At 39.7% G+C, this 24,087-nt stretch overlaps 1 protein-coding gene across 6 annotated transcripts in view; it reads right to left on the bottom strand.

Moving 5' to 3' along the window:
- LOC310760250 (uncharacterized protein) overlaps window positions 1-24,087 on the bottom strand; it is a 40,360-nt gene that overhangs the window by 11,802 nt on the left and 4,471 nt on the right. Inside the window, exons 4-7 of one of the 6 annotated variants that reach the window (XM_083608462.1) lie at window positions 19,962-20,048; window positions 9,791-9,867; window positions 8,514-8,570; window positions 255-503 (exon numbers count right to left, since the gene is read on the bottom strand). The exons of 1 other annotated variant lie outside the window; for it this stretch is intronic. In XM_083608462.1, coding sequence (XP_083464588.1) covers window positions 8,550-8,570; window positions 9,791-9,867; window positions 19,962-20,048 — 185 coding nt within the window. In that variant the 3' untranslated portion in view covers window positions 255-503; window positions 8,514-8,549. Of the gene's footprint in view, window positions 1-254; window positions 504-5,295; window positions 5,373-7,125; window positions 7,199-8,513; window positions 8,571-9,790; window positions 9,868-19,961; window positions 20,049-24,087 lie in introns of those variants that run through there. 4 more of the 6 variants (XM_083608463.1, XM_083608464.1, XM_083608461.1 and 1 more) reach the window with 4 other exon arrangements.

Below are 24,087 nucleotides of genomic sequence, written 5' to 3' on the forward strand. Positions count from 1 at the left end.
CTAACACTGCCTCTGAATGGTTCCAGTAAATCTTCCCAGAAGACAGTGGAATGCAGCCATAGTGACATCACTAATAGTGACATCACTAATAGCCATAGTGACATCACTAATTTTAGAAATGGCATTTTCTGTTGAAAGAAATAAAGGAAGTTTTCTGATTTTTCTGGTTAGTTCTAATTTATTTTTTACTTTTATTGTATCATTTTAATCACACTGGTACACTGCTTAGAGACAAATGATAAAGTGGTCTCTAAATGGTTGAACAAAAAAATAAAGCAAAAATAAACAATACCAACACTAAGTGAGCTGAAGAAAATCTAGCCATGATATTCAAGTGAAACTAGGGTTATTCTGTATTGCTGATCCCTCCCAAAGGGTAGCTGCTGTTTAGTTGTCAGTACAGTGCTTGGTCACTGGATGATCAAAGAATGTATTGTTTGGTCAGGCTAATAGGATTCTGCACCCTTGAATTTCTTCTGCTGCATTGTCCTCATGCTGTATACCTAGGAGTAAGGAGAAGACAATGCACATAAGAGCATAAGAACAGCCTCTGCTGGATCAGACTAATGGCCCATCTAGTCCAGCATTCTGTTCTCACAGAAACTAGCTAGATGTCCATGGAGAGCCTCAAACCATTTTAAAGTTAGCGTATGCCTAGCTGTCCTATTTGAAAATATGGTACTTTCTAAAAGAAAGAAATAAGAGATACCCCTTTCATCTCCTGAGTCATTTTTCCTTTCTAAGATGAATGGAACAGATGTCCTTAAAAGAAAACTCCTCATAATTTCATATGGTGAATTTTCAGCAGACTTTAATAATAAATTACATCCATGGAGTCAAATAAGGTTATTATTTTTAAACAGGAAAGAATTACATTGAGTATCTTCAGCAATGTAAGTTTTAAGAAATGATGTCTCTATAAATACATTTTAAATTAATCTCAGGGATAAAAATATATGGGTTTATATCTTGGCAAGATGAGTGTGCTTTTTAAAGGGATGTTATAATGCATGAAGAGCTTCTCTTCCTTGATGAAGGACAGATGTTTCCATATCCTCGCATAGAACAATATTTCACTTCTGTTATCCAGGCTCCAGAAGACTCGATGTTTCTCCCTCCTTCCAAAGTGATTAGTGACGAACCCATATTTGCCATCTGCAAGGCACTAGTAATGAGTCTTCTTCATGTGTAGGGTAGTGCATGGAGAATAGAGCAGGGCTGTGCCTCTATAATGCAGTATTTCCATAATACTCTTTGAAAGAACCAAGCTATATTGTGTTAAACAAATATGTATTTCTGAGCTGCTACAATTCATTTTAATGAAGCTTTCTTCTTTGGTAATGAGCTTAGCATATCCTCTTCCATCTCTCCATGCCAAATTGTCTAAAGGCAACTTTAATTTCTGTAAATATAAAAGCTTGTCTTCAGTAAAAAAAAAGTCTTTTCTTTGTTGTTTTCTTGCACAGAAAGTAATTCTCTGGAACCATGAATGCTTGAGGTGAAATTTTAATTCTCTTCTTCAAGTGAGAGAGAGAGAAAGATGGGAACCATTGTAGCTATGGGGTAATCATTGCTAAAACCAAAAGGAATGGGAAACAAACAGAGGAACAAAATGATCAAAATGATCAAAATGGAGCAAAGTCTACACAAAGCAAGAAAAACTTTGCACTGCGGTAAACTTAAAGCCCTCCAGTCTTCTAATCCACACCACATCTTTGAGAGTTGTTGGGATTTTTTTTTTAAGTCACATTCTTTATTCTCTTCCATTCATCGTTTCATTCTCCAGGGCATGCACGAACATTTAATTGGTTCTGAATCCCTTGGGAGGAGTATTTTGTCATTCAGTTTCCCTGGGCGCAAATCAGCTAACTATTTTGTGTTCTTTCAGATAATTTATCTTTGTTTACATTGTGACTTAGACTGTCATGGATCATCCACTTTTGATAGCTCTGAACTTCCTATTTTCCTATCACTTGTCATTGCATAGGAGATGTGTGGTAATGTAATTATAAATTATCAACAAAGTTCATTGGGTTGAAGCAATTTCTAGACCCTTAACAGTCATCGTTTGTGGGACTTCTACATTTTTGTCACAGGTCACATACCTCTTAACATCTAGAAGAAAATCCACATTTCCTACCTGTATCAGATTTTGCCAGCATAGATAGAAGTGATAGGAATTGCTATACCTGATGAGCTTGCACTTGTGAATTGTACAGGGCCTCTGTCAGCAGCCAAGATGGCAGTATTAGCCATCTTCCTGCCTAAATGCAGACTGTTGCATTTATCTTTGCTGAAAAGCATATTGTTAGCTTTGGTCAATTCCCCATAATATCAAGGCAATCTTAAATTTTTTTTTAAATCTTCTAAAGTATTAGCTATCCTACCCATTTTGATGTCAGCTGCACACTTGATGACCTTCATTGACATCATTTATAAAGATGTTGAACAACACCTGCCCTAGGACAAAAAACTGTGGCACCCTACTCTTGCTGATGGAGAGTCATCAACCAGCTACAAATCCACATCATAATCCCACCCACATTTCATTTGAAAGAAAGAAACCCACAGAAGAGATGAGGTGTACAATGTGCACTGTTGCTCTATTCCTCCCCATCCCTGCAAGCTTCAGCCCTCTCATTCCTGAATTGAATGGTCTGAAAGATGATTCTTTGCCTAAATGAACCTAGAACCTTCCCTGTGACCAAGAACCACATGCAATCAGGGTTTCTGGTCACCTAGATGCTACTAAGCAGGTTCACCTGAATGCACAAGGAATTCCTCTTCAGAGCTACGTAAGACCTTCCCTTTAAGCTGGGAAGGTCAGGGTGGGGGAAGTGAGAATGTGAGCATTGGAGACAGGAGTGGACACTCACATCCTCCATATGTGAGTGTCCACTCCATATGTTACTTTGACCTGGTTAAAATAACATCTGAAGAGCTTCCATCTTTTCCAGATGCAAGGAAGAAACTTCAGGATAAAGTTATCACCTTCATGCCCTAGTTACAAACTGAAGTTTTGTTTTGTTTTTAAAAGCTGATTTTGTATTTCTGCCTGTCTCCTTATTTGTAGCAGATCTCCAGCAGATACAATCAGATCGGAGAAATGTAAGTAGCAAATAATCACACATTATGCTTCCCACATTTTATTGGAAATGGGAACTTGATATTGTTAACTTACAAGCTGTTGTGCCGACATCTGATTGCATATTTATAGGGCCATGAAACCAAACATGACAAGATTTACTTTTATTATTTGCTTTGCACATCCAAGCATTTAAACCCACCAAAGGGATCTAGTGCCATGCTGTTTACATTACCAACATGTGTTGCTAAATAAAAGATTATTGACACAGCCAATAGGTTTTCTTACTGATGCCATGTATCTTTCATTTATGATTGGAAGGCCTGCATCCCTGGCATGTGCTGAGCCTTATTTGTCTTCCTGGGATTAGTATACCAATAATAAAGGAAGATTTTATAGCCATAACAGCTGTTAACTTCTTCTTTTTAGTCTGTCACAAAAAATGTGTAAAGGATTTCTATAGGCACAATTTATTTAAATTTTTGATACTGAATGAAATGGAAGGTTGCCCTTTCTGACTTTCCAAGCTGCTTTATTTAAGCACTTTGGTTTTCCTCCTAGCTTTTGGGACTCGCTCGCCTATGGTGTGAAGCGTTGTGCACTGAAAGCCATGGCAGCTGGTGCTTTCAAAAAGCAGGATTGCTCTATGCGTGTCTCACCCATCCTGCCAATGGATTCTGGTAGGTCAAAGGTCAAGGTGCAGAGCCTGACAAGTCAGGAGGTAGAGCTAGATGCCTACCTCCTCCACCCATCCCTTATCTGTGATCCGTCAGAAGGTACAAGCACTGATAGATTTCATAGCAAAAACAAGGAGATAAGAAATATTACCATATGTGAAGGCATGGTTTTTACAGCCCATGTTGCATTCTGTCATGAAGGTAAAAATTGAGCTTGTCTGCACTATACATTTAAAGCAGTATCATAATACTTCAAACAGACATAGCTTTCTCTCAAGATTCCTGTTAGTTAAGGGTTCTGAGACTTGTTCTGAGACCCCCAGTTTTCTGTGAAGAGGGACTGAGGATTATGATGATGGTGATGATGATTTTTAAACCACTATGAAAATTGTAGCTCTTTGAGAGGAATAGGGGTCTCCTGACAACTGTCAGCATCCTTAACAAACTACAGCTCTCAGGATTCTTGGGGGGAAGCCCTTTCAGAGGAGTCATTGTGTGGACTATCAGCGCTTTGATCAGAGTGCTGCTTCTTTCTTCTATGGTGATCACCCGTAGCCAAGTAAGATTGTGTCTTCCATTAATGGGCTTAACAGTGAGTCCATAAGTGATTGTGGAGGCCAATTCTGAATCCATACATCCTTCCACAGTGGGGACATAGGTTTCCAGGTGGGAGTTGATCACGGTGAGGCTTTGCCAAACATGCCTTACTCTTAGCGCATTTCTCATTTTCTCCCTGAGTTTGTGCTACTTCAAAGTCCATGAAAACCTTTGTTAAAGTCTGTTCTCCAGTTGGAGTGCTCACAGGCTAGTGTTTCCCAGTTATCAGTGCTTACGTTACATTTTTTTTTTTTAGATTTGCCTTGAGAGGGTCTTTAAACTTCTTTTGTTGTCCACCGGTATATCGCTTTCCATTCTTGAGTTGGGAATAGAGTAGTTGCTTTGGAAGACGATCATCAGGCATCAAAACAGCATGACGAGTCCCACGAAGTTGATGTTGAAGAATTATTGCTTCAACACTGGTGATCTTTGCTTCTTTCAGTACCCTGACATTAGTTTTGCCTGTCTTCCCAAGTGATGTGCAAAATTTTCCCGAGACAGCATTGATGGAAACTTTTGAGGAGTTGGAGATGGTGTTTATAAGTGGTCCATATGGTAGTACAAGAGCTTTGTAAACAAGCATTTTGGTTTCCCTGCAAATGATCCAGCAAGTGAGAGTGCTGCTACTACATGTTACAGTGGGGAAACTACCTGAAAGATGTATAAAAAGGAAAAGGTGAAGAAACAAGCCTTTACCACTTTGCAGCAGAAGCTCCCAAACCCAGTCACCCCTAATATTGCAATTTTCCCCTTTCCCTGAAGCCAGAATTCTCTTTTTCATGACCTAAGAATGGGGCCAGGGACATTTCTGACTCAGCACTAATTTTAGTATTTTGTGTAGGATTTCTTTTTGCTTTTTGTAAATGTAATTATAATGAACTTTGTCTATGCAGTCAATTCATACAAGCTAAGCATCACTCACATTCTGTTCACTGCCTGTAATGTAGGAATGATAGTAACCTACGTCACACTTATTATTCTGGAGGGGCAGACACAATGAGGAGTGGAAAGCACTGCAATGCAGATAGAAAATGTACCATATAAATGATCAATAGTAGTAGCCAAATAGTTTTCTAAATAGTATTAGCAAACCATAATGGTAAATAGCCTATGAGCACAGAAAATGGCTGAAAGTAATGTCTGCACAGTGATAAATCCTATTAAAACTAGCGAGACTAGATTTGAGTCTCCCAGAGAGAGAAATTTGTCATGCACAGTCTGAAACCAGTTCCTTTTGTTATGAGTCATTCATCATCTGCTAAGTCAATGGTGTTTATTGGTCCTCATCAAGAGCTCTCAAAATACTGCAGAAGCTTCATTGGCTTATACAGAAATGAAGTGAGCAGTCCCTTATACAATGCTCACCACTGAAAGAAAGGAGAAGGGGGAAATGTGTTTTAAAAATTTGTATCTTAGGCTACAATTCTAAATACATTACCTGGAGTAAATTACCTGGAGTAAATTACCTAAATTATCTGGAGTAAATTTCACTGAATTCAGTGGGGTTGATCTCTGTATAGGATTACTACACCAAGGAGTTTTCAGAAAGAAATCTCAAATTTATTGTGGAATAAATCTATAGAAGAGCTATAACTTGTATTGCTTAAGCACCCTCTCCCCTTTATTTTTGAAAAGCAAATAAAAATAGTTCAGGTTTGTGCCAAAGCCGAAAGTCAAGCTTCCCAGAGTTTGCTGGACTCTAATCATGACTAATTTAGGTAGTTATCTCACTTGTGCTCAAAGCAGCCATGTTTTATCAAGAAAGGGTCAACTTGAATTGGCAATTTTCAGTTTCATCTATCAATGTCATGTGTCCTAACCAGAGTTGAATGACATTTTAGCTGGGCTCATTCGTCTGTGCAGTAAAGTCAGGTGTGTGAACTCTGTTGCTATGTCTTCTATTAAAAATATAGGATAATTAAATAGAGGAATTGAATTCCACATTATAGTCCATTTTACGTCCCCTGAAAGCATCTCCTTTTCCGATACAATCCCCTACCATTCTCAAAATTCTTCATGTAAATGTATTTATGTGAAAGAATGTTTCTATCATGCTTGATCATAAAATAACAAGTGATCCACTGAATTAAAAGCAAACTATAGTCAGACCTGACTGAAAGTAGTTGACATACATCAGTTTCCAGACAACTATATCCTGCCTGTAGTTTCCAGCTTGCTAAAGGGAACTGTTTTTAAAAAACACAACAATTATCCAAAATACAACAAATAGTAGATTCTGTGTAGAGTACAATCTTATTTTTGTACAAGCACAATAAAGAGTTACAGTTAAAACTTGCTGAAGTGTTTACTTGTATCCTCAAGCAACCATAACTTTAGCTTCCATTTTGTATCACACCCTTACAAAATTAAACATGGGAGAGTTGATGTCGTATCATCTGTCTGTTCCAATTTTCATATTCTGGGGAGGGCATCCAAACAGTCTCAAAGTACTTGTGCTACACAGTGACCCTACTGTGTTAAACATTGCAACAGAGCCATTTCCCAAAATAGATGCAGCCAGCCTCTTCTGTGGTCTTCCAATGGCAAGCTATTGCTATGGGAGTAGCTGCAAATTGAAGTATCACAAAGATCTCTGTGGACTATTTTTATATCTCCCATGCAGACAATATTTAAATAGACACAAGGTGATAATGGTCAGTAGAAGCCAAACAATACACTCTTGGAAGTTTGAAATGACAGCGGTGTTCGAGTCCAGCATTCTGGAGCCAACCTTGTAAGGTTTCATTTGTGTAACTGTCATTCTTGCTGTTATAATCATGGTCCATAGTTCCTTTTTGCTTGCTTGCTTGCTTTGTAAATTTACTAGGTCTTCTGAGGGCTAGTATTAGCGTAATTAGAGACTATGCTGCAGTAATCTTGATTGTATTAAAAATGTTATGAAGACGCATCCCCTCTGGTGGGAACAAGTTCTTACAGTTCTTTATGTAAGAAAATAAAAGAACAACTCAGGAGGAAATAGACAGGAAAGCAATGGTGCTCAATTTAAACAAAACCTTAAGTAACTTCTAGGAGATAACCATTGGTCCAATTAATGTACTTTTCAGGGTGTCCTACCCTCTATCTATCTATCTATGGGCAATTCATGTAAAGCTGTGATCACATAGGTGGAGTTTGCGTAGGTTGTGGTCCCACTGTATGTCATACTGCATCTGTCTGGGTAAGAGGAATGATGATACCGAAGAAGATAATACACAACTTTTCGCCCTATATTCCATCTCTAAGATAATTTTGAAGTTACAGGAAAAACAAGGCATTGTTGTAGTGGGTGATGTGTAAACTTGTTGAGCCCATGCACTACAATGAATATATGTTGGCTAATGAAATGTTATGATGATAGTATGGCAAATTTATGATAGTTTCAATTTAATTATAATTTTACATTAATATCTGTGTGGTGTATTTAGGCTCCCTTGAGTGTTTTGCGGCATTTTCTTTTTCTTAAGAAGCAATTCTATTATGCTAATGCCATCTAATCCAGATGAATAGGGCCTTGTCTGTGATTGGAAGCTAATTATATAACATTATATCACACTTAAGAAAATCAAATATATTTCCCCCTTAACAGTGCTTAGTATAAAACCATTAATAAAGTATTTTAAATCTTTTTTTTTTGAAGTAGAGAGTTTCATAGCATATTTTTTTTTATTTAAAAAATTGGAGCCATGTAATTATGTTATGTAAATAACTTCTAATCCTGATTAATGAGTGTTTTATGTGCCACTTGAGGGCTAGCTTTGCCATAAAAACATGGTCCCTGATCCAGTTGATCAAACAGAGGTAGCCAATATGGCACTGTCTAGATTTGTTCGGCAGGACTACAAGTCCCATCATTCTCTATCATTGACCATGCTGGCTGGAGCTGGTGGGAGTTGCAGTCCAAAATATCCAAAACATTTCTGCTTGATTAGCTACCCATCAGCTATACATATGGGTGCTCTGTTTAAAACTGATGGGCCCGGATGTCAATATGCTGTGCATCCCTGTTCATACATATATACCACCTGCTTCATCAAAAATGATTCCAGGATATATATCACAGTAAAAGAAGCCAACAATAAAAATGGCAACTAAAAAAGCTAAAGCAACAGCACCAAAATGCCTGGGTGTACTGTGATTTAGTCCAAGAAACTCACTGTTCCAATCATATTAAGTATCTCTAGTCTCTTGATTCAAGAAATCTCCATGTTGCTCTGGAAAAATGTGCAAAGCAAAAACGTAAGCAAACAAGACATAAAGTGTAGTTGGTATTTGTTGTTCCATATGTATATTACATCAAAAAGATGTTCTCTTATGGGCTTTTAGTGTTGCAGGTCCAGTCCTCTAGAATTAGTTAGCAACTTACATCCACAAAGACCCTAACATTTTCATAGTTAGATGTCCATTAAAGACATTTTTAGGTAAGGAAGATCCCACTTTTCTTGAAGTGTGATCCAGCCATTTTATGGAATAATTGTATGCACTAATTTTATTGTCTTGAGCTAACTGGGTTTCTAACCTTTTGTACTTTATATTTCATCTTACTTCTTTGTCAACCTTTTGTTGTGAAGTAGTTTAGAAATCTTCACATAAAATAAAATGCCCCTCACTTTCTCTCTGGCCTTCAACCTAATTAACACATCCTAGCAGTTTGTAATCTGGCTACCTATCATGCCTCTTACCTAAAGGATGACGACATAGGCTATTATTTATGAGTAAGAGAAAGCTCTTTCTTTAGCCAAGTAACAGTAAAGGCTCAGCAGCAGGCGTAGCATTAGAGGTCAAGAATTCAGGAACCAAGCAAGAAGTTCAGAACTGGACAGAAGCAATGGAAATGTCCCAGCAATTTCCATGCCCTTACAGTCAAAGTTTTAAAGGTGAGGCACAGTAAATTTATTAGTGAGACTCTCTCACTTTGTTGCATTTTTATTTGGTCATGTGGGTCTGTACCAATCTACAAAGGTGGTACCTGGCCATCAGTGACAAGGCTGTGCCCTCCCCTGCTGCCTCCTACTCATCCTTCCCAGCAGCTGGCCAAGGTCCTTCCCAAACCCCAGTGAGGCTCTACACTCTATGGAAGAGGCAGGGAAGAGAGCTGGTGGTTTTACTCCCCCTTCCATAATAACTGGAGTCAACCCCAGTTCCCACAATGTACACCCCTTCTCCTTCATCCTCATCCTCTGTCTGAGCCTGCCACTTCATGTATGATCCCAATGAGGCTGTGGAACATGTGATATTACCCATGATACCTGCAGAGGGAAGATGCACAACTAAAGCACTGCCACCAGAAATGCACCCATCAGCACTGGGAAGAGAAGGCTCTTTTGTGGCTGACAGAGGACACTGATGTAATGTATCATCTTCTTCTTGTATGTTATCTGTAGGTCACTTCTGCTCCTGCCACCTCCCCATTCCTCAAAGCTCAGAAATGTACCTTGTGGCAGGGACAAACGCTGATGACATGGATTCCCAGGATCCTAGTAGAGAATCTTTGTCTCAGAGGGTCTTCTCCTGGATGAAAACAATGCTTGTCATGTCAGTGTCTTGGGGGGAACTCTAGGTTTTGTAATCCTTGCCCCAGTCCCTGGTGAGAAAAGATGCTCTGACTGCACCCTTAACTAGGCCTCCTTTTCTCCTTGTTTACCTACATTTGCCCCAAGGTCAGTTTCTGAATCAAGGAACAAAGTAAGTTGGAAATGGATGCAGCAGCTCACAGCATCACAATACACTGTTTTCCAAAGCAGTTAGCTCATATTCTTTCTTGCTTCTTTTTTTATGAACCCATGATTAAGTTCAAGGTGTCTAGACAATTCAGAGGCCAATTTGTAAAGTTGTCACTCACACAGCAACAACTTTAGCCAAGAAGTAGTGCCTCAGGTTTTTGACGTTATCCTATGAATGGTTTCAGTTTCAGTTGTAAAGCCATCCCTAGAGTAGTTTCATGTGGAAGCTTTCAGCAGGGGTGGGGAATATAGAGAAACCTCCCATTGTTTTAAATGTTACACATAGCCTTTCAAAAATCCAGTTGCCTAACTAACAGTTGATTTCTGATTCAGTTGAATTCCACACCAATTCATAAGTCAATTACCCCTGCACAAAATGCAATCAAACGTGAAATAACTTGCAGTTATTTTTATTTTTATTTACCACCAAGGTTAGTGCTAACTAAATGGGCAAGTAAAGGAAATCTAAGGCAAACACTTGCAAAGAAAATATATATATATGGGAAGATGTTAAACCATTAATGGTCTTCAAAGAATAAAATGTGTGGACTTTTATTTTGTTGTTATGCACATTTTATAGGCTGTTAAAGGAAGTGTAAAGCAGAACAAATAAAGGTGATAGCTACTGTAATATAGAACTGATACAGAATTTGGCTGGTTTCTTGCTGAGCACATCTAGGGGATATTACCATAACTCAATATTTTGCGTGTCGAGGTCCCCAGGGCCACCCCAATAAGTCACACATCACACAGAAATTTTTGTTTAAGGTTTTTGGCATAATTTTGGCCACAACTTTATTAAAATACAAAAATGTGAGTGGTTGCTTAGGCATTGGTTGCGACTATCTGCCCCCACCATGGGGGACAGACTGACATTCCGCACGCCTGCAAAAGTCAGAAAAGGGGAATACACTTGGGGGTAGCGACGGAGCAGGGAACCTGCCCTCAGCCCTCCCCAAATGCAACCAGGAGCTTTCAATGGCCTGAGCCCCCTTGACAGGGTGGACAAGCAATAGTTAGCCCCTGATTCCTTTAACGGAATCCCTTGCAGCAGCAGCATTAGAGGGGCAGGCACAGCCAGTCCATGCCCCTCAACCAACCAAACCATAAACCAATGCCTAACCGCAACCTTACAGGTTGTGATGATTTGCTACACAGTATGCAAAAACCAAATGGCCCCAGCCAATCAGCCAGATGGACAAAATTCCTACCGGCCCCCTGCCCCAAGAGCAGATGACCCCATGACAGGCATAGCAAGGTCAAAGCGAACAACCCTAAATATAGGGAGGGGGGGACAGGCAATCTGATGCACGGGCAAAAAGCCTCATGCAAGGAGTTTTAGCATTTCTGGCTGTCAATCAACAAATGGCAACATTAACAATTCAAAGTGTTGGTGCTGACCTTTAAAGCCCTAAATGGCCTCGGTCCTGTATACCTGAAGGAGCGTCTCCACCCCCATCGTTTAGCCCGGACACTGAGATCCAGCGCCGAGGGCCTTCTGGCGGTTCCCTCATTGCAAGAAGTAAGGTTACAGGGAACCAGGCAGAGGGCCTTCTCGGTAGTGGCGCCTGCCCTGTGGAACGCCCTCCCAGCAGATGTCAATGCAATAAACAACTATTTTACTTTTAAAAGACAACTGAAGGCAGCCCTCTTTAGGGAAGTTTTTAATGTCTGATGCTGTACTGTTTTTAATATTCAGTTGGAAGCCGCCCAGAGTGGGCGGGGTATAAATAATAAATTATTATTATTATTATTATTATTACTTCTTCCCAACAACAAGGGAAGCCCAATCGCATCAGTGGCCATCGATCAATTATTAGCCCATCCCTAACTTTGGAGTGTCCTGGCGGCCCCCACCGCAACACGTGCTCTCCATGAAGGAGAACACGCTTTGTTGTTATATATTCCCATTAACCAAACACTTCTCTTTTTAAAATTTAAAACAGTGATGCATTGTAATAAACAGCTTCTCTAGTACTAATAGGTAGCTTAATTTCTGATATGCACATTACTCTGGAAAGTTTGGACTGGGTACCAGATCATATCAGAATCTGTAACAATAAATTTATCAAGCATCCCTTTGAGTCATACAGAGGATGATTCTAATAATAGTTATGTACAGATAATGTCACTGGCTTGTTTTGTTGTCTAAAAGTCAAATAGCACACAATAGCAATATAATCTATGTGAATTGTAAACTTTTAGTTATTTGCAATATGTTCCTTTGGAACTGAGACATCTCAGTACAAACCTTGGCATGTAGATCTTCCTAAGGAACACAGTAAGAAGAAAAAGTATAAACACCTACATTTGACCTGTATTTTATTCCATGACTGCAACACAATATTCTAGTGATAGCTCCATTGTCTCTGCACCTCAGACATGAGAGTTTGAGGCCCATTGAACAATATTGAGCTTTCCAAGGTAACATAATTACAGGAGCACCTGGACTAAATAGTTTTGTCTTGATCCACTGTGAAAATGTGCGGTGTTCAACAGCCCTGAAAATTTCTCATTTCTTACCTGTGGAGAGGTGCTTTGGCGCTTGCATGTCGGGACACTGATACAAGACACATCTACAGACGGCTATTCTGTCAGTAGATTGGGTTGTATATTGGCACTACAGCTATTTTTAATTTGACTCTGTTTGTGCTTTCTGGAACACAGCCAGCAAGTGGGTGGGGAGGTGGGTGTTCAGCGTTCAAAATTCAGAGCATAACAACAAGAACTCTGAATGCTTAAAAGTAAAACTGCCAAAGATGAGTTTCATACCCTCCAGCATTTCTCTGATGAAACCAGGGACATCCCATTCCATAATGATAATTTTACTATTTATACCCCATACATCTTACTGGGTTGCCCCAGCCACTCTGGGCAGCTTCCAACATATAGAAAAACACAATAAAACATTAAACATTTAAAAAACTTCCCTATACAGGATTGCTTTCAGATAGCTCGGGGGTCAGAAATCTGTCTTGATGGCATTGGATTTCACCCTAAAAGTCAAATAATTTGGTGGCAAGTTATTGTTACCTATTAGGCAAAAATGCTGCCTGAAGAAACCTGGCTATATGTGGATTCAAAGCTCATTCTGTCTCAGTTTTTATGCTGGAATCCAGAAAACAACCTCCTCAACCAAGTGGGGGTCTGTACTTTTCCCACAATCAATCCAGATTTTCCAGATCCATGAATAATCTGATAATAGAAACCAACATAAAATTGCATGTTTCTCAACAATACAGTGGTACCTCGAGTTAAGTACTTAATTTGTTCCGGAGGTCCGTTCTTAACCTGAAACTGTTCTTAACCTGAAGCACCACTTTAGCTAATGGGGCCTCCTGCTGTCGCCGCACCGCTGGAGCACGATTTCTGTTGTCATCCTGAAGCAAAGTTCTTAACCTGAGGTACTATTTCTGGGTTAGCGGAGTCTGTAACCTGAAGCGTATGTAACCCGAGGTACCACTGTACAACCAAAACACATTGATAAATCACATTTAGCTGAGGCTGTGGGCTGGAGAAGTTACATGGATGGTGGCATTTGCTGCCTGGTTTCTGTCTGATATTATATTCCTTTCCCCCCAGGCTTTTGGCTAATTAAACCATCTATAGTCTTTTAAACTGTGTGTCTGGGGGTGTTGTTTTTGTTAGTTACTGTGTTATGTATATTTATATTGTAAACTGCCCTGTGATCCTCAGATGAAGGGTGAAATTTATTAAAAAATACATAATAATACTAGTGTTATTTTAATAGTGATCACTTTTTGCCTTGAGAACCTCTTGGGGCTATAAAGTGAGATATAAGAATTCGACATAAAAAAATGGAAAGAGAATTATCCATCAAACTAATAATACCCAGAGAGGTGAGATTTGAAAGAGAGTTTGTAGGTAGATACACAATGCTACTGTGAATTTTATTTGTAATTAATACCCCTTTTTAATAAAAAAACCCCCTCAAATCATACTAAATGCAAGTCATCTTGTGATGCCTGCTCCCCACTCCCATGCACTCGACTGTTAAATTTTAGCTTTAGACTGAGATATATATCTTCTTTTTGAGAACAGCTGAAATTATAGGATGATGGTTTAAAAATATGAGCAATCATTTAATTCCCATTTTCTCTGCATCCATTTGGAACATCAGGTGAAAAAAAATGAACATCAATTTTAAACCCCTGAGTAGCAAGCATCTTGACACACTAGTCCAAATGGATGCAGAAAAAGCAAGTATGAGCCATCCAATTTGTCTTACTTTTTGCCTTTGAGAGATAAATGGAAATGTCAGCGGAAGCATCTTCCCAGATTTGTAACTTATTAACCCATCCTTTCATGTAAAGCCAGGCCAAATTTTAATAACAATATACTCTGTACTACCATATTTCTTTCCCAAAGGGAACAGATTCTAAATAACTGCCAGGATGCATATTAGTGTTCAAATTATCCTACTGTCCCTCTTCACAATTTTACAAGAACCAAGTTTGATTAATGTGCTTCACGCACTTTGTATGTTCAAGTTGTCCTTATCTTGTTGTTGTTGCTTAATAAACTATAAATAAGACAAATACTGTAAGTTAGCTGATCTTATTCATGGATGCAATAAAATGGTTATAATCAATGAGAACCAAAATCAGCTTTGTATGTTATGAATCTACCAGTGGATCAAATGCTTATGGTTTCAATATTGACCCTGCCAGAGCATCAGCCTCAGAAGCAGAAGGGCTTAATACAGTGGTGGAACCGCCTCTGCATTCACAGCCCTGCCCCTCATGCTGTCCAGGGTGGAAGGAGTATGGTAGGATTTCTTTTCTATGCTAATGCCCGACTGGGAGAACAAACAGACCTACATTGGGACCCTCCACTGCAAATGCTTTGAAATATATGACTTTTTCAGCTATAGGACTATCACCCTTCAAATAAAGTCCCCTAACAGGCCTTTAAAAACTGTCCATTGTAAAGTAGGACACGTAATCCCATATCTGTCAGGGACTGGACTGAGAAAGAATGGTGGGGGCTGCCCCCTTCTCCTGAACCTTTCCGAGGACAGGACAGCATAGATTTAGAACAGTGGTTTGCAGAAGGTCATAGTTCAGAGGATGCAGAGGGGAAAAGCTGGGAAATATTGGAAGAGGAACAGCAGGAAGGAGAAACACCGGGGGGGGGGGGGAGAGACAGCTGACAGACTCAGTGTCTTTGGAAAGCATTCCTGACCCCTTCTCCCCCAAGACTTGGTGGGCATTGGGGATAGTAGAACAGAAAGCTCAGTGACAGAAAGCTCAGATTAGCCGATGCAGGGGTGATGTAGAATAGTAGAGACTTTACTTGGAGCAACACAATTTCTAGAGAGAGACGGCATTCCTTTGTCTCTCGCTGTGATTATCGAATAAACTAATTGGTAATAACTCTTCTTTTTATCTGCTTCTTTGCTGCCACCGGGGGAGGGATCTGATTCCCCAAAGCCTGACAATATCTGATAATATTTTTTTCTTACCAAATATGAACATGCTTGTCTACAAGACCCATTATCCCCAGCAGGAAAAGATTCCCAAGGTATTGTTCATGTCCAGTAACCTGTCTCTTCTGATGAAAAATGTGCTCTGAGCATTGCAGCCCACTGGCAATATTGGACCCCATAATTCCCGGTGGGAAAAGATGCTCAGCATATCATTTCTCACCACTGCCGAACACATCCTTTTCTTGCTACACACTTCTCTTACCCTAGGTGAGCATAAGGCTATCAAATATACTAACCATGACAGCTATGCTATGCACCTACACCTGGAGGCAGTAATGCTTCCTAGATACCAGTTTCTGGAAACATCAGGAGAGGTGAATGCTGTTAAAGCTCAGGCCCTGCTTGTAAGCTTCCCACAGGCATCTGATTAGCCACTGTGAAAACAGGATGCTGCACTGGGTGGACCACTGTCCTGATCCAGCAGGCTCTTCTTGTGTTCTTAAGTGAGCTCTTCCTTCCCTATCATGGGCAAACTCAGGGATAGTATGTACAGAGCTGATATGTGCCCTGCAAGCACTGATGTGGAAAGCCCAGAAAACCTACTCAAAGGGCAGCAAATAATTTGGGGTGTATGAGAGAGAACATTTTGGTGCTTGCCCAACTCTACTAAGCAGGTCTTGTTGGCCATTAACCCTGTGCACCCTGCCTTGTCCTCCTCCTTTGAATAAATGAAAACAAATAAATAACCTTTCTTCCAATGTGGTAGTTTTATATAAAGGGGCTTGTTTGTTGGTGTTGTTGCTCTTCTGGGGAACCAATTCAGTCGTATTTGCTCCCACGTCCAGGCTGAAATGGTATGATGCTGCCCTCACAAATACTAGGCCTATCCCATGTGTCTTTTTCAAACTGTAGTACTAGCTACAGAAAACACATGCTTACAACTTAAAATAATGTATTTATCACACAAGTTTTCTCAAGTTCCGAAAACTATGTGGCAAGAAAAACACACTGGTGGTATATATTAAGAAGTTCATTCTCCTTGACCAAACCCCAGATTGGTTGCTTCATGTAGAAGAATAGACTTATAGATGTTAACGACAGGGTTTAATGACAAAATGTGTTAAATTATAGGGTTTCCTTTTATTTGCTAGTTTACGGGAAAGCTGTATTATCCTACCCCGCCCACACTATTGTGAGAGTTACTAGATTAAGTGTTTCCATGGCAGTAACTGATACAGCTTTGGTATGAAGTAAGCCCATGGAACTTTCTCACTTTCTCCTGCTCTTATTCTTTTATTTTAAGGAAAAACTTCAGAAGGGACTTTCCGGTAATGGCTGTCTGGGGCCACTGACACACAGTGAGCCCTCCAGCTCTCCAGCAGGCACACAAAGACAATAGCTGTCCCTTCCTGCTGTTCTAGTAGCTGGTAGATAGAAGCATTCAGCCTCTAACAGTGGAGGTGAAGCATAGCCATTACAGTTAATAGTCACTGATAGGCCTCTTCCTCCACGAATTTGTGTAATTCTCTTTTAAATCCATCCAGGTTGGTACACATCACTTGAGCTAACTCCTGCAAATGTTTCCATCTCTCAAAAGGGTGTTTTAGAGACATTTGTGAAGCACACATGCCTATGTAGGGGTAGCTAACCTGTGACCCAACCCCCCTCAGCCCCAGCCAATGTGGTCAATGGTCTGGGGTGATGGGAAAATCCCATCCAACAATATTTGAAGGACCACAAGTGAGCCATTCTTGCTTTAGGCTTGATTGTCGGGGTATAAATTATCATGATTATGATTTACACAAGCTTCAACTGAGCAAGAATTTGTGGGAGGCAACAACAGAGGCACAGAAAATGGTAACTGTGGTAGCCTTCCACCATTCCAATCAAATCTGAGCACAGATAATCCAAAACTAGCTGTGGGGCAAGCCTTGTAAATATATGTAAAGAAACCATATATCATAAAGATACAACAGTCTCCACTGTGCCTCGATTCCAAAGGAAACATGAATCCTGAGAAGGCATCTGGACATCTGGAAACTCACACTGTTCAAAGATTGAGGTGCTTATCTAACAATGCAGTATTTACCATTTTGCCTGGATGGCGGCTGCCATCTCACCAATTCTCAACTGTTTGAAGACCGATTTGTAATGTGCTATATAAAGGGATGTGATAAACATAAACATTCTGATTGCACTGTTGGCACAGATTTACCCTTTCTGCAAGTTCCCCATTTATGCACCATATATTTACTGCCGCGAGATCAGATGTTTTCATTGTATGCCTAACCACTAATGACTAGCTGTAAAAGAGCAGTTGTACTTTGTAGCAGAAAGAAACCTCCAATTTCTTTCATAGGCTGCTGCTTTTGAAAAGTATGTGGTGTAGTAAGCAAACTTCTTGGAGAAGAAAGTAGTGCAATTTACACAAGATCTCCTCCTTAATTAATAGGATTAACTGCCTTCTCCTGGCTCCATACCCACAGTCACACTTTACTCCATACTAACATGAAGTAAAGTTTGTAGTGAAAATGGTGCTACAGTGGTATCTCGGGTTACATATGCTTCAGGTTACATACACTTCAGGTTACAGACTCCACTAACCCAGAAATAGTACCTCGGGTTAAGAACTTTGCTTCAGGATGAGAAAAGAAATCGTGTGATGGCAGCGCGGCAGCAGTGGGAGGCCCCATTAGCTAAAGTGGTGCTTCAGGTTAAGAACAGTTTCAGGTTAAGAACGGACTTCCAGAACAAATTAAGTACGTAACCAGAGGTACCACTGTATAATTTTTTCAGCTTTTTTTTTTTAAGCCACTTGAGTCTCACAATAGGAATGGTCTGGTTGTCCACCCTCCATAATATCTATATATATACACTTTGCCACCCTGCTGCCGTATGAGTGCAAAACCTTGTTGAAGGTGCACCATTATGTGGGGGGAAATGTCATCCCTGTGAATCTGGATTATTTACTTAGAGGATTTATAGCCAATTTTTCTCAGAGAAAGAAAAAGTATCCTATAATAAATAGAGCAATTAAGGGGTTTATGAGGTTTCTTGGAATGTCTTCATGCCTTTCAACTGGTCGTTTATTGAATCTTTTTTCTTTATGTAACTCCACTAACCATTTAATTTGCTGTGTCTGCACCAGATTTGGCCAAATTGCAAACTGGACCAGCTGATTTGGAGGTGACCTGGGCTTTGATTCCATTACTTATGGATGGCTCCAAGACAACTGCAGGAAATGGATGAAATGCAGCTTTCCTCAATCACTGCCTTCTTAGAGTAGTCCACATAGCATTGAATACATTGTTCTAGTGGCTGGTTGAGATGCTAGGTAGTAACAGGGCAGCTCTGAGACAATTGCTATTGTCAATGGGCGCATAATGAGGAGGCAGTGGGACAGTCCCCATGTTTCAAGACCTTGTGATATTCTAACTGCTGTTACTCATCAACAGCTGCCCAGCAGAATCCACTCCCCCATCAACCCCAAATGTGCAACCAAACACAAGCTCAGCAGCAATAGATGGGAAAGTAATGTACTAATAGCACACTTCTTTCCATATGACTCTCCTGTCCTGTACCTTCCTGTGTTACAATGCTGTAGTTGCAGGGGAGTAGCAACTAAGCCGCTTCTATAATATCAGGCTTCCTGTGCAATTGCCTAGGGCAAAGCAGTTGTTTTCTGCTCTGTGATTTCTCCAACATTGCTTTTAGAAACATCAATAAGTTCTGCTCCCATGACTGGGCTCCCTTGGATGTTTACATAACACATAAGCTATGGGATTCCCAAAGGACTGGAAAAGAGCCTAGTAATCAATCCTGATTGAGAACATGACAAGGTGACTGAAGTCTGTTAATGAGTAAATAAATGAGTAACTAATTGGCGTCAAGGAGAACTTTAAGGATTTACCATCAGGTGGCCCAGCACCTTTGATTGACATTATGTGTGAAATGTTAAAAAACAGGGAAACATCCCCCCCCCCCCACTTGGCAATAACACAGAGTTCTGGGCTATGAAATGTATTTGTCACTACATTGGAAATTATTCCTTTTGTGTACTCAATTGCAAAATGCATCGTAAAATGTTGAGTCTGAGGCAGTGGAAGGTGAGAGCATGGACACAACAGGATTGTAGCATCTGCAGTTCCCAACTCTAAAGTTTCCATAGGTCAGGGCATTTTTACTTCCATGCCATTTTTCCAATGGTTTGGGGAAAAAACAGAAGAACTTTTGACTAAATATTCCCGAATATCTACAATCCGTTGGCCTCTGAGTAGCAGATACAGCCATTCATTTGAACAGAGTTTGTTTGTTTGTTTGTTTACTTCTTATTGATAAGCTATTTAAAAAAAAAACCACACATCAACAACTGACATAAAGGGAAAGTGGAGAGAAAGGAGTAAATACAATGTACCGGAACATCAAATTCTTACCCATTGAGTTCACAGAATTATCATCTCCCAAGGATGCAACCTCCTTTCTGGCTTTTCTTTTAGCCCTCTTGATGTGCAAGTGCCAATCTCCATGGTGACAGTTTGAGTGAAACAGGTGACAATCAGTATTTGGATACAGATCAAAATTACAAAGGCATGTGATTATCTATTTTTGGTCTGGAGAGCTTTATTAAGGGTCTGGAACTGACTGCTGTTCTAAAAATACTTTTCCGAGAGGAAGTAATTGAGGGCAGACTGCAAGGAGAAACTGGGATGTTATTTGAGGACATAAACACTACCATCTTGTGTATCTCTTTGGGGAATGAATCCATAAACATGCCATACAAATTGTGCTAAGCATGTTTATACTTGGAAGAAAGTCCCATTGAAATGAATGAAATTTGTTTCTGAGTTCAAACTGAAGTGCACACTGAAGTGTTATGCATTCATATTTAGGAGTGAGTGCTATGGAACTCAGTTAACTAGGCATCCATAGGACTGAGCTGAAAATGCTGTTTTTTTAAAAAAAAAATCATGCAAGAATATCTATTTGCTTTAACCGCTTTAAAATTAATGTGTTTAATGTAGCATGCAACCCAGGAAACAGCCCAATTTAATTCAAATCATAGCACCTAGACCTGTGACAATTTAATTTAAATTTCATGGAGTGAAATTTCTGTGTTCCTATGAACAAATGCAGCCTCAAAGATGTGCATTCCAAGTAAGCATCTGCTGATAAGAAATATATAGCAAACATTTTTTTATTCCTCTTTGATATCTATTCAAAAAAAAATATTAAGGTTTTAACATGACTAAGTTGGATTGGTAGGACATCATTGCCTAGACATGGAGAATTTAACATCACACCACCCATACTTCAAATGCAAGCATCTCTCTTCCAAAAGCAACCATAGGTTCAAGGCAAAGAGAATGAAAATAGACTCTTTTCAGCATGTCTGATGATTGTCAGTTGCTAACACGTACTTGCCGAAGGGAAGGTGAAAGAGCGGCAGCATTACATCTGCTTAAATTGATGAGAGAGGAAAATAGTCCTTTTTAAATTAGGGATCCTAATTGCTTAATGTACTGAAAAACCAAGGCTTTTTAGCTTTTTGCACTCAGGTTTAATAGTATCATTCACGTTTGTTTCTATTTTCGTATGTTGTTACTAAGTAGATCTAAAATATCTTTCCGTCTCTAAGTACTATCATTCATGCTAAAAGGCATACTTGGGAAGGGAGTAACTTCATTTTTTACACTATATACATGTTCAAACATACTTCATTAAAAAAAAACTAGGTTGCAGTCTTCAAACAGAGTCTTAGTTTGGTCTTTGTATAAATTTGAAGAATGATACCTTGCAGTTTTTGAACTGTAAGTCAGGTAACTATCTCCTAAAAAGGATAAGGAGCAACAATATGCAATGATACTGGAGTGCTCCTCCCACATGTTTTTGTTTGCTTTGCCCCACTAGTGAACCACTTCTGATAGTGCCGTATGAATGGAAAATATTACCATATTGAACAATAAGGTGTTCTATACTGCGGGTGGCTAAGAACTTCTGCCTCAAAAGTCAACTGTTGGCCAACTCTCTTGGAACCACATGCCAGTAGTAGGTGTGGCCAACCCACAGGGACAAACACCCCCCACCTTCTCAGCATATCTGTGTAGATTCACTGAGGAAGGGGATGATCAATCTAATGACTGGGAAAGAGGGTATTTGCATTTCTTCAGGGCACTTGGCAGGGCAGAGTGTCCTTTCTACCTACTCCAGTTGTTGTTGTTGTTGCTGCTGCTGTTATAAATATATTTATTTATCTATACCGGCACCTTTTCCCCTTACAGGGACTCAAGGTGGTTTCCAGATAAAAATAAGAGCAGCTAAAACATAGCTGGGGTCTTTAAAAAGCCGTTCAACGTTGATAGAATTGAAACTATCATTCCATCTGTATATTTATAAACTGCATGGCACCAGCCCTTTCATTAAATGCAGTCTGTTCTCAAAAGCCTGATGGAACAGAAGGACAACAAGGAGGGAGCCAGTGTAATTTCTCTAGAAAGGGATTAAAGCCACAGAGAGGGCCCTGTCTTTAACCCTTACCGAGCGTGCTTGTGGGGGTGGCAGGACTGCGAGAAGGACCTCCCCCAAATATACCAAAACCTTGGCAGGCTTGTTCAGATAGCTTGGACCTCAGTCGTGTGGGCTTTCTAGGTCATAACCAACATTTTGAATTGTGCCCAGGTAATTGTATGCTCTATGTCTGCTTTATGTTTTTCCTTTTGCAGTCACCAGCATCTGAGAGAGCAGAAAAAAATTACTTGAGAGGGGCCAGATCAGGTTGCCAGCCATGTATTACCTCTTCCTGAACTATATATTAATTATAAAGAGCTATCTATCTTATCATGCCTCACCTGTCTAGGAGAAGTCACCTGCCTGCCTGGACATCCTTCCAATCCGCATCAGTTCAAGTTAGCCAAGAGCTTGCCTCTATGAAGCTGAGAGGCAAGCAGGCAGGTCCCTTCCCACCTCTTAAATCCTTCTCTTTTCCACTGCCCTGCTCCAATTGTTAAGTATAATTGGTTTAATTAACATGGAAATGGTGAATGTCTAAATGTATATTACTGAAGGCTTTAACACGGGGATTTTCCATGGGCCAAGAAAGGGACACTGAGCTTTAACTGAGTTGATAATTATTGTTGTTTTCTGCTAGCTAACACGTGAGTGTTTAACCTTAGACCACATGGGAGGCTATTGAATTTCAAATCGCCATTTTGAAGGGAGTTGCCTTTGTTCCCAGGCTCTGCGGAGTAAGGAGGTATAAGTGGCTGTCCAGGAATATACATCCTTAGGGCTGGAGTGTAAGCAAAATGGAACCTGAGAGAGAGAGAGAGAGAGAGAGAGAGAGAGAGAGAGAGCGCAAAAGTGCTATGTTTGTAAGCTCTGGTTGTAAGTTATTTTATTTCTAAGATGATGCTAAGCCTATGCTTGAAGAAGCCTATGTTTTATGAAACTGTTTGGACGTATCATCTGATGTTTTAATTCTGTTATGAAGAAAGTTCTGCAAGTAAAGTTTTTGAATAATATCTAATCGGTCTCGACAATGCTTCCTTTCAAAGGGAGTCAGTTTTCATGCATCCAGTCACTTCAAACTGCGCAATATTAATATCTCCAATACCAGTTCCTTATTTCTATCTTTAATTTAAAGCTCTCACAGAGGATCTCTGAAAAGCATATTTTAAATACATAATAGATTTGTGGTTTTGCTGTTCCTAGGAAAACCTAGATAATTGCATGTTTTAAAATGACATTTACAGGGCTGTTACTGAGGTTGTTAAGTCAACAACTTGAAAGTTTTTTGAAAAGGCTAATACATTGGCAGTTGCCTTTGCAACCTTAATTCGCCCTTTTTGTGTTTTTTGCTATAAGGTGTTATTTTTCAAGTACTTAGTTGTGTTTCTCATATGCGCTTTACACTTTGGATATGCTAGCACATCTTACTAAGATTTCATTGGCATATCAAAATTTAGCATTTCATACATTTAACTCTGTTGTGTGAAGTTTTTGTGGTTTTGTCTTATATTTATTTGATAATACAGTTGAATGATGCTGTTGACTAGGGGGGAAATAAACACCAGGGCATCTAGAAAATTACAGCCTGGAGATGGAATAAACAATATTTTTAAGTGTGAAGGTGGAGGAAGGATTTTTCTGCATTTAATGCTTTAAATAAACCTCAGTATGCTTATGAGCCATGTTTGGCTCAGATAATAACCTCTTATTTGAAACTATGAACAGACACAAAGTTAATGACACTTGGATATCACCATCATTGCACAGTGTGGAAACATATTTGTCGTTTTTCCTTCCATGGTTTATGGCTTTGTTTTGCGATATTTTTCCTCTGATACATCCTCCAATATCACACAAGTGCAAACATCTTCTGGGGGTTGGGAAGCTGCTTTGAGAAGGTTACAGATAAATAAATCTCATCTGCGGGTGTCAAGCAACATATATGTTTCTCTGCTTTGAAATGAGTGGATACAGGGAGAATACATGATATACTAAAGACCACAATGAGCTGCAGGTATTATAAGACATGTTTTGTATAATGGATGATAAGCAAAA

The sequence above is a fragment of the Podarcis filfolensis genome (genome assembly GCF_964270895.1).
Source record: "Podarcis filfolensis genome assembly, chromosome: 3".
NCBI classification, from domain to species: domain Eukaryota; kingdom Metazoa; phylum Chordata; class Lepidosauria; order Squamata; family Lacertidae; genus Podarcis; species Podarcis filfolensis.